General features: G+C 46.4%; 2 protein-coding genes across 4 annotated transcripts; one reads left to right on the top strand and one right to left on the bottom strand.

The window, feature by feature from the left end:
- Positions 1 to 1,530: 1,530 nt before the first annotated feature.
- LOC135392746 (zinc transporter ZIP3-like) lies at positions 1,531 to 3,683 on the top strand. The gene is made up of 2 exons (XM_064623470.1): positions 1,531 to 2,335; positions 3,444 to 3,683. The coding sequence occupies exons 1-2, from the start codon at positions 1,613 to 1,615 to the stop codon at positions 3,663 to 3,665; spliced, it is 945 nt and encodes a 314-aa protein (XP_064479540.1). The 5' UTR covers positions 1,531 to 1,612; the 3' UTR covers positions 3,666 to 3,683.
- A 3,592-nt stretch (positions 3,684 to 7,275) lies between these two features.
- LOC135392745 (MYG1 exonuclease-like) lies at positions 7,276 to 10,170 on the bottom strand. Of its 3 annotated transcripts, none has more exons than XM_064623468.1 (8): positions 9,978 to 10,170; positions 9,755 to 9,929; positions 9,596 to 9,691; positions 9,281 to 9,514; positions 8,476 to 8,554; positions 8,107 to 8,229; positions 7,604 to 7,785; positions 7,276 to 7,486 (listed from the first exon to the last, which is right to left on the bottom strand). In XM_064623468.1, the coding sequence occupies exons 1-8, from the start codon at positions 10,048 to 10,050 to the stop codon at positions 7,318 to 7,320; spliced, it is 1,131 nt and encodes a 376-aa protein (XP_064479538.1). In that variant the 5' UTR covers positions 10,051 to 10,170; the 3' UTR covers positions 7,276 to 7,317. The 3 variants fall into 3 exon arrangements, with proteins under 3 accessions (XP_064479538.1, XP_064479539.1, XP_064479536.1); XM_064623469.1 differs by having other exon boundaries at positions 9,755 to 9,920; XM_064623466.1 differs by having other exon boundaries at positions 9,755 to 10,170.
- Positions 10,171 to 10,365: the final 195 nt, after the last annotated feature.

Below are 10,365 nucleotides of genomic sequence, written 5' to 3'. Positions count from 1 at the left end.
CGGACTACATGTACTACATGTCTGAGTGTCCCCATTCCGAGAGCAAAGGGGATGACTCAACCCAAGGTGCTTCTGCAAGTTACAATTACCATGACAACGACGACGTACCCGCAGGCCGACGTCATACGTGACGTCATAGCAATGGGGCGCCAATCTCCCCCTTCTCTGCCGGAGAACAGCGTGCAGTCGGGTCAGCTCGCAACCGAGGAAACCGTTTTTTGATGGAGGGGACTCAACATGAACGGCGCGTTCTTGGAAGGATAAACCACGTGATACGATCGGCACCAATCGCGGACGCCGAATGGCGGCTCTGGCGCGGAAAAGGAATGCGATACTCTGTACCCATATTTAGTAACTCTAATGGGACCCTGATATGAAATATCTAACGACATCGAAAGAATACAAAGCCATGCTGCACTTTTCATTGCGTCCGACTACTCCACCCTTGCTAGCAAAGCAAAGAGGCTGCTCGCCTTCACTTTTGCATAAGATTTACCATTCTCCTACATTGAAGCCTTCCTACCTCATTCCTGATCCTGCTCATCGCGTGTCCGCCGGACTATAGATCATTCGTGTAAGGTTGCACGCATCATGGCCAGAACGAAGTCATTCTCATCTTCATTCTTCGTAATGTCCATTGTGGACTGGAATGCACGAAAGTCCCTGAATGCACTACATGAGTCCATTGTTGCGCCTACCGAGCCCGAACATATCCGTAACGCCCTTTCACACCACCTCTCTTGTGCTTGATTCCTATATTCTTCCGCTGGTTCTCACTCGTGCCGTATTTACTGTGTTTTGTGTGATTGTGTGCTTGATTGGTATCAGGTTGTGGTATCAAAATAAATGAAAATAATAATAATTGGGAATAAATTTACACGTAAAGTGAGTTCGCCCACATTTGCGTGGCCACATGGTGCACGTGCCGCAGGGGAAGGGGGGTATATGTTTATTGGGGGAAAAAAAGGGGGTATCTGTACGGGTGGTGGCGAAAGGGCTCGCCGTTGTCCGCCTCACAGAGGTGCAGGGGCGCCGCTATGCAATTTTTCAGCATACATAATGTCTGTCGGGCAAGATCTCGGACGCGGGCCCCACTGCACAGTCCCACATTATTTATAGGGCAGGTCGTGTACTGTTTGTGGGCGACGGAACGAAAAGGAAAAATACGGCGGGAACTTTCAGATATGGGCAGCCTTGACTACGTCGGCAGGGCTCTTGCAAAGTCACGAAAAAAAAAAAAAAAGAAAGGTATGAGCCTTGAGGGGGAGTGACCCTCAGAGGAGAGCAACGTCACGACTAACGCCCTGGGGGAATGTGCGTCCCGTGCCGTCTCCTAAGGGAACTGTACCGCCATATGTCTGAAAGCGTCTGAAGAAAACCCAGGAAAAAACCCCAGACAGCACAGCCGGCACCGGGATTCGAACCCGGGTACCTCCCAGTCTCGACGTGACACGGCCAGCACGCTAACGGTATAGGATACGAGCTCGCTTGAACGCCAGAAGTTTCCCTTCCTGGACCACAGCCATTCAGCGTAAGGAAGAAGAGGAAGGACACCTTCGAGCTCTTCTGTTCACACGTGCTTTTCCTTCCAGCTAGCTACAGACACGGAGCCATGGACACTACTACCTTCTCGCCTCAAGTACAAAGCCTCGGCTGGGGCTTCGCATTGAAGTTTTTCCTATTCATGTTCTCCTACTGGTTGTTCTCCAAGAAGAGAGACACTCGCGTCCGGTCACGTTCCCTTCGGTACGCCAATTGCTTCGCTGCCGGTATCTTCTTGGGAACCTTGTTTGTCGGTCTCATGCCTGTCGCCAGAATCGCCGTTCAGGACGCCCTCGAGTTCAAAAACATCCACATCAACTTCCCGGTTGCAGAGTCCCTCATCCTTTTGGGCTTCTACCTGACTTTGCTCCTGGAGCAATACATGCTGCCTTACAGGGACGTTGACGAACTCGTCAAGACCGGGCCGTTGGAGTCCGGAGACTTGTCCGAGAAGGGTTCGTCTGCTAACCTCTTGCAAGATGCGGGTGACGGCGGCGACTGTGGTTATGCTTGTCAGGACTCTGCCATACGCTTGGCAAACTTGGCGAAGAGAGAGAGTGCATTGAGACTCATGTTCCTCGTGGGTTGCGTGTGCGTCCATTCCGTCCTGGAAGGTGTCACGGTTGGACTGCAGACAAATCCAGCTGTGTTATGGCGACTGCTCATTGCAGTGTATCTGCACGAGGCGATCATGACTGTTGCCGTGGCTGTCAGCATTGGGAAGAGCGACGTACAGCCAAGAAGAGCGGTGAAGCTTGGCTTGCTTGTTGCAGCGACGATTCCAGCTGGACAGGTACGTGCAGACATGTCTGCGCATGGTCAACACCACCGCATAGGCGGGGTTAGCGCATGTGTTGGCGTGGTTCGGTGGATGATGACGTTTCAAACGAACAAATTGTGCGTATATAGCGTGGTACGGTCGCAGGTACGTTTTTCTCCACCGTATTGCTGTGCCACGTATGCACAATTTACGGCCGACATTTCTTTGGGGTAACTGACACGATGCACAGGGCTGTTTTGGGAACAATATAGACAGGAAATGAGGAAGGATCAAACTATCCTCACGACTACGTACCATGTATACTCAAAATCCCCGGCTGATACGTATCGCAGAGCCGGGGATATTGAGTGCACTAGCTAAATAGAACTCAGCTATACATCGCACCTGGCCTCGAAGTTTATTTCAGAAATTTGTTTACATGATACGGTAAAGAGCTGTAATAATTCGTGTCCTGCAGAACACGAATTATTACCGTAAATTATTTTCGTTTCCGCTTTTTTTTTTTTTTTTTTCAGGTACTCTGCGTGCTCTATATCCGTTTCTGTTACTCGCTCCCGCTAATATTACCGCATAATATCGTTTCCGCTAACTTTCTCTGGAATAGCCCGGCCATTATAGAAAAAGAGATATAGCTTTGACGTCCATGATAGGCAAGTCTGAGCGATGAGCAAGACACGTATGCAACACAACACGAAAAGCTCAAAACTAGCAAGACGTTTATCCACCAGCTAGCCCGCATCTCCGCCATTCTAGCTCTGATATGTTGTCTGTAGCATCTGTGGCGACTTAGACAACTGCGATCATGAGCTATACCCCAGTGGTCAGTCTATGGCTTAATTTTGCCCACCCGAGGACCTGAACTTGTACCATAAGTTGCTGACGTCTTCGGCCGGGTTCGAACCCGAAACCTTGGGGTAGGTGAGACTTCGTGTTGTGTCTGTCCTTTCGTGTTCCCTATAGTCTCGTGGCTTTACATTATGCATCATCTTCACCAGCTCGCTTGCTTCCTAGCCATTTTTTCAACGCTATACCAGCTGAGCGGACGAACGAGTGTGAAAACTCACGTTGTGCCTCTAATGCGTTGACGATTTCTTTATTTCTATTCTCTTCTGTTACCAAGGTCATTGGCCTGACGTTGGGAAACGAGGTTGGAATTGCCTCGAGAGCCGTTATTCAGGCCCTGGCGACCGGCACGTTCTTCGAGGTCGTCTTCGTCGAAGTGCTCCCATCCGAACTTCGAGACGGCAACAACGGGCTCTCAGGAATACTGTGTATGATCGTCGGGTTTTCCTCCTTCTGCGCAATCAGCTTTTCAACGACGCATCTCCACTTGCCTTATTAAAGGAACGGATACAACGTCTCTTCGTGCACGTGGTGTTCTGGTTGCTTTCAGTTTGCTGCATTGATGTTGAATAGGCCATTTGCAAAAGTTCCAGGGAGCAGCGCGCACCCTCGGAGGGCATGCCGGGAAATGCTGTGCAAAACGACAGCGACGGTGCGTACACCAGTACGATGACGATCGGAGAGGATAGCAAAACGCTGTCGTTTTGCACCGCATTTCCCTGCCAAGGCGCGCTGCTCCCTGGAATTTTTTCAAATGCAGAAAAAAAAATGACAAAAAATAAAAAAAAATACAAAAAATATTCTAGCATAATGAAAGATTCACTCGCCTTGATAGCAATACAAAAGGAATGGGATTTGTCAGCAGCGTCGTTCCGTTACTCTACGCTGTCCTTCTCAAGAGGTGCGACACCGGGAGGGGGGGGGGGATGCAGATATGGGGTGTCCAATCATCGTGAGGGATCCTTTGCTGTGACCAATAGGAGGCGCCGTATCTGCGCCGCTCCTCTTGAGGAGGAGAGGTGAGGGAGATAGCTTCCTTCGCACTAAAAGAAGACTTCGCAAGAATTCGGAAAAAAAGATAAAGGTGAACGTAGTAACAAGATACAAACCACCCCCATTTGTGTACATTTTGAAGGGTTAATGAATTCGTGAATGATAGTAGCAAACCAAAATCGAAATTCCATTAGGGGAAACCACAACAATGACGCGGGTGACGTCACTCGCGTCGTGTAGATGTGTCGTCTGCTTGCAGTTGTTACCGCTACTTTCTTTGTGGATTAGACAGATTAACGTAATCGATCCAACGCTTTACCTTTCACAAGATGGCGGTATCTTCTTTGTCGTGCGTCATGGGAAGCAAAAATAGTGATCGATAAACTGACTATCGATAGTGTCGAAAAACCGGAGTTCGAGGTAACTCGTTACAAGTACTCGTTACTGTAACTAAGTTCCTTTTTTTGGTAACTTGTAACGTAACTCGGTACTTTTGCGCCGTGGTAACTTTCAGAGGAACTCGTTCCTTTTTTTGGTAACTTTGCCAAAGTAACTGAAGTTAAGTTCCAAGTTACTTTTAACTCGCTTTTCACTCACGTCCACACATTTTCTTGCTTTCTCTCCGGTTCCTTCATGCCATAAACGTGATATTCAATGAGTGACAGTATTTTATTCAGGAAGTAAGAACTGCTGCAATTGAAATAAAGATGAACCATTGTGCGCAAAAAGGGGGTAAGATGCAAAGCGTTCAAATAGACCTCTACCAGAGAAACGTCATTATGACATATTGGTACACAGACTGAAACCGAAACAAAGCGGAAGGACGGCTGGGTTCCACGAACGGACACTTGTTCGCTGTCTGCCATTGAAAAAAAAGTAGGACCGAGGGTCTCGTCCATTCAAGGGATCATGTCGTAATCCCCTCAAGACTGTGGCTTTCGGGCGCTACCTTATGTTCACCTCTAGCTTCGAGCGTAGTTCAATTCTACCAAATTTTGGCGCTGTCGAACACTATGACGTCATTTATTTACAAACAGGGAGAGGCCTATTGTTGGGCATAAGGGAAAACGATCTAAGCGTGTTGCACTCCTCCGCAGGCAACTCAAGGTCTAACTCAACTGCTCGCGCGCTGCACCTGCGTAATGCTATTTTGTGTCCGAAGTAACTTGGAAGTAACTTGTTCTTTTTGTTAAGTAACTCAGTAACTGCGAGTTAGATTTCATGCTGAAGAACTTCGTTATTAACTTAGTTACATTTAGCACGCGGTAACTTAACTTGTAACGAGTTCTTTTTGACGGGTAACTTCTCAATGCATGCGAAAAACTACTCTAAAAACTATCGATTATTGACTATCGATTACGATAATTGACTATAAGTAGTACTGTTCTTTCGTTTCTCTTTACTATCGACAGCTATATTTGGTTCTCACTAATGGAAGATTTCGTTTCCTTTTTCGTTTTCGCACTAGCACGTGACAACGAAAACAGAATCACGTACGACACAAATTCTTTCCGTAAATTTAGCAGTAATGTATGAATGATGCACTACAAGCAGCGAAAGAAGATGCTCATCATAAAATCGTATGTACTCATGTGACAGTGCCAGCCAATCCAGTGCAGAGGTATCACGTGACCTTGCAGTGGTTCGCGCCGCATGAGAAGTTCAAGGTCAGCGTCGGAGGTAAAACTGCTCTGAGTTACATTGTATCAGACCTCGGCAGTCTTGACTTTAGCTCACTCAAGTTCACTCACCACCCACACACTTCTCGGCTCGCTCACTCATGCTCATTCACTGTCTGCTCAGCTCTCGGTTCGCTCATTCACGCTCACTCACCTCATCTCTCGGCTAGCTCAGTCAAGTTCACTCACCGTCCGCTCAACTCTCGGCTCGCTCATTCACGCTCACTGACCGTCCGCTCAGCTCTTGGCTCGCTCATTCAAGTTTATTCACCACCTGCCCAGTTCTCAGCTCGCTCGCTCACACTCACTGACCGTCCGCTCAGCTCTCGCGGCTCGCTCATTCACGCTCACTCGCCGCCCGCTAAGCGTCTTGCGGTCTACTTCCATCACCCCCGTGTGTCAACCGAGCGGATGAACACGAAATTGACAGCCGGATAGCTGATCCAAAGAGCGCACTGGTGCACTGCTCCGCGCAAGAAATATGTAAACTGAAACCAATTAACTACTCGGAAAAAATCACTAGGTGTCGACGCCGTTTTTTTCTTGCAATATCTTTTGCTGAAGGTCCCGATGCGTAAAACAGAGGTTCCGTAAGTGTGCGAAGTAAAATTTAAAAGTTAGGATGTCTATTTAATTAGTGAGCGTGTGTAAATGGGCCGCTCACTACTCTACTACTCCAGACTCGCGGAACTCACGCTCAGTCACTGGCGCTCAACCCTCGAATCGCGTGCTCACGTTCACTCAGTGCGCACTCACGCTCACTCACTCACTGCCCGATCAGCTCTTGGCTCGCTCACTCACGCTCAGTCACTACCCATTCAGTGAAGTGAATGCCATTCACTTCTCGGTCCTCTCACTCACAGCCCACTCAGCTCTCGGCCCGCTCACTCACCGCCCGTTCAATTCACGTCTCGCTCACTCGGGTTCACTTATGGTCCGCTCAGCTCGCTCACTCAGAGTCAATCACCGCCTACTCAGCTCTAGGATCGCTCACTCACGCTCAGTTCATTGGTCGAATTGAACGTGAGTGAGCGCGCTCATGAGTGAGTTTTGCAGAGGTCTGCATTGTGTAGGAGTCAGGCATTTCTTTTTTCTATTTTTATCCGCTCCCCGATAGTTTTCGGACAGTGCAAACTATCGATAGTACGACTTTCATACGACTATCGATAGTATCGATATAGTACTATCGATAGTTTTGCATCACTAAAGCAAATGCCTTCCAGGAGATAGTCCTTTGCTGGAAAGGCCCTTTGGCCGTTCATGTGATTCGCTATGTGCACTAAGATCTTACTGTGAGAAAAAAAGTCCCATACTACAGTACCTCCAACAGGTGCCGAGCGCAAACATGTGAACGAGACATATCGAAGGTTTCTTCTGCACAGTCTCCGTAGCCCATATTTCTTTTTTCTCGCCTACAAGTCATAATCAAATGGATGATCCTGTCAACAAAGCCTTTTATTTTGACTTATGTTATAAAAACTACAATGAGTGTGCCTTTAAAGTATGCATGGCCATTTCGAGGGCTCCTTCCCGCGTCTTGTTTCCACCAATGAAACCGCTCGAATGCACAAATATGCAGCCTTTGATTGCACTTTCTTCCGAGAGCTTGTCGTCTCTAAGACCACGCCACTTTTCTGGGAGATAGACTCTGAAATTTTGGTACAAGTGAGTAACTACATAAACGTGAGAGTAAATTACTCGTGTGCAAAAGAAACATAATGACTGTCACAGAATGACTGGAAGGCAAAATAGTAGTGACACTTACCTGCACTCAAAAGACCCAAGAACTGGAGGTACGCCTTGTACCCTCCACGAGCCCTCTTGATCAGTGTAGATGACAAGCTTCACATCGCCCTCTATGCCCAGTTCTTTTTCGATGTCCAACAAATGATCTTTCCATGGACAGCCTCCTTGATTTAATTCCATGATGCTACCCATGTTATCAACCTGTAGGGATACATCAGAATTATGACTAGATAATACTGACAATGTCATAATATGCAACTCCTATGGGCAACTCCATCTGCTAGGGGCGCTCATATTGGCCAATGGAGCTCCACCATGATTGGACAGTTGAAATTTGGATTTTGAACAGCAGACGCAGGCACATTGCCATGGCCAGGCAACGACAAACTGCACAACTCCCGTCAAAGTGCATAGAACAATGATGGTTATCTACTTGTAACTTTTGCAGGAACACACATCTTATATTCCATGATCAAAGTACCCTAAAAACAGTGTCTATAAGAGAACTGCAAATGTACTCACCTTGATTCGTGCGTTGACTGCTGATAAGACCAAGTTCCGCGCTGGCATCCAGGTATTATAATAGAAATGAACACGCTCGAGAAATTCTTCACCAGTCAGTTTCATTGCCTTATCAAATCCTGCCTGAAATATCATTGCACAAGGAAGCTGCCCTGAGAAAGCTGCTGTAAAGGACTTATGGGAAATGCTTTTGAAGAAGATACTCAAACAAGAAATATAAAATATGAAATAAATACACAGGGACGAGCTATATGCCTTCATACTGCACTTCACCTATTCTGTGCAAACTCGTGAACATTACTCATAAAGCCCAAAATAGGCTATCACCGCTTCATAAAAATATGGTATCTATCGAAAGTTCGAACATACATCAAAATCTTGGTTCGGAGTGTTCCATGATGGGTTGAGATGCGCCACCCTTGAGCTGAGGTTAGTCGAAATGCGATACCTGGAAACATTGTGCCATTTGTGTGAAACCGTGAAACCCTAAGGCTTTCATATAATACCCCTGTCACACGGCAAATTAAATATCATTCCCAGCAAATGATATTTGCACTGAATGACATTCGTTTCGTGTCACACGGTGAAATCTAATGGCAATAGTACATGCGAATGAGTTCGGGGAACACATTCGTTTTTCCCTCTCGCACTGACAGCATACCCTCGCAGTAGAGAGCTAGCAAAAACAACAACAATAAACCGTTCGAAGAAATGAAAGATGAATGAAAAGTTGTACTTAAATATTTTATCACAAATTTGATAACCTTTGAAACGAAGGAAGGAAGGATAAACACAGTTTTTCGGATAACTACCCTCGTTCCCAGTCGCCACGTTGCAAAGTGCGGTGCGGATAGGCTTCTTAGTTGTCTTTGCTTGTGGTACTTAGCCAATTAAGTGTCTTTGAAAAGGCAACGATTTTGTGAAATAATGTAATGTTTCGCTAGTTTCGAGCAAAAGAAATAAAAATATAGCTAATGTACCGGTATAATGCTTCCTATGTTCGGCCCTGGTGGCTTAATTATCGACACTAACATCATTTGCAAGTGACATTCTGTTTCTTCGTGTAGCTCGATGTAAGACAAACTAATGACATTCGGTGCGATTGTCATTCGCTGGAAATGCCATTCGGTTTGTCATGTGACAGGGGTATTAAAGGGCTAGAATTTTTGTTTACCTTGGTTCACCATCGTGTGTATGAATACCATTGTCGATGGCATCCACCTCTTCGATGAAGTTCTCATACACCTTGTCGTAAATTTTTTCCAAATTCTTTTTGTCGTCACTGTTCCAGTTCAGGACTTCTGCAATGATGTCGCGGCCAAAGTGGAAGTACACGAGGCCGGCGCTGCTCAGTTTCGTCGTCCACTTTTTCGAAGAGTCTAACGAATTCATGGTTTCATTGAACGTTCTGCGAATTCATGAACGCATTTCAGAACAACGCATGGAGACTACAGAAGCATTACTATGGAGGCAGAAATACTCGCTTCACCTTTGATGATGATCGTAGCGATTTTTTGACGGATCGTAGACTCCTCCGACGTCGACGACGACATCGCAGGTAGCCAGAAGTTCCTGGTTACGGGTTCTGTGGAAGGATACATAATTTGAGACCGGACACTAAGCATTTTATCGGTAACCTGTCACATACCTCACGATCTCAGCGTTTCGATACTGTGGCAATTGCTTCAGGAGAAAGCAGGCAAGAGCATCGTCACAGTGGAATGTGCCGTTATGAGTCCCAATCTTGCTAGAATCCTCCTCTTGGTGAACCTTCTTTGTCAATGGTTCACCAGACATGGTGCACTGTGACCGGCCTGAAATCACTGAAACTGTTTCATGTAGCTTCACGTAGCACGAAATCGGAATGTCACCTGTAAAGTTGAACAGATTCGTAGATTTCGCGGTCCCAGTCTTCCTACAAAGTTTGGTAAACGCACGCAGCATATAATAAATGCCCTAAATATGAAAGGACTGATGTGTATAAAACTATTCCCGTTCAAAATGCCACAATACCGGAACACACGTGGTTCGGAATCAAAAACGTTCAACGTCGGCGTGTTTATAACTGAAGGTATCTGGCCGCAATGTCGTATTTTCAAAATTATCAAAATTGTGTTGTGCTTACAGGTAAATATAAATTATTTAGTTTAATTTTTTGCATGCTTTTCATTACCGTTTTTTTTTTACTAAGGTAAATCTTCCCACTTTTTAATGTTTATAACTTGGCAAGCAGACGACATCTCCCGCGCGAATGCTCCT

Source organism: Ornithodoros turicata, chromosome 4 (assembly GCF_037126465.1).
Source record: "Ornithodoros turicata isolate Travis chromosome 4, ASM3712646v1, whole genome shotgun sequence".
Taxonomy (NCBI): Eukaryota; Metazoa; Arthropoda; class Arachnida; order Ixodida; family Argasidae; genus Ornithodoros; species Ornithodoros turicata.
Note: the sequence above shows the minus strand (reverse complement) of the source record. Positions and strands in the feature narration are given on the sequence as shown.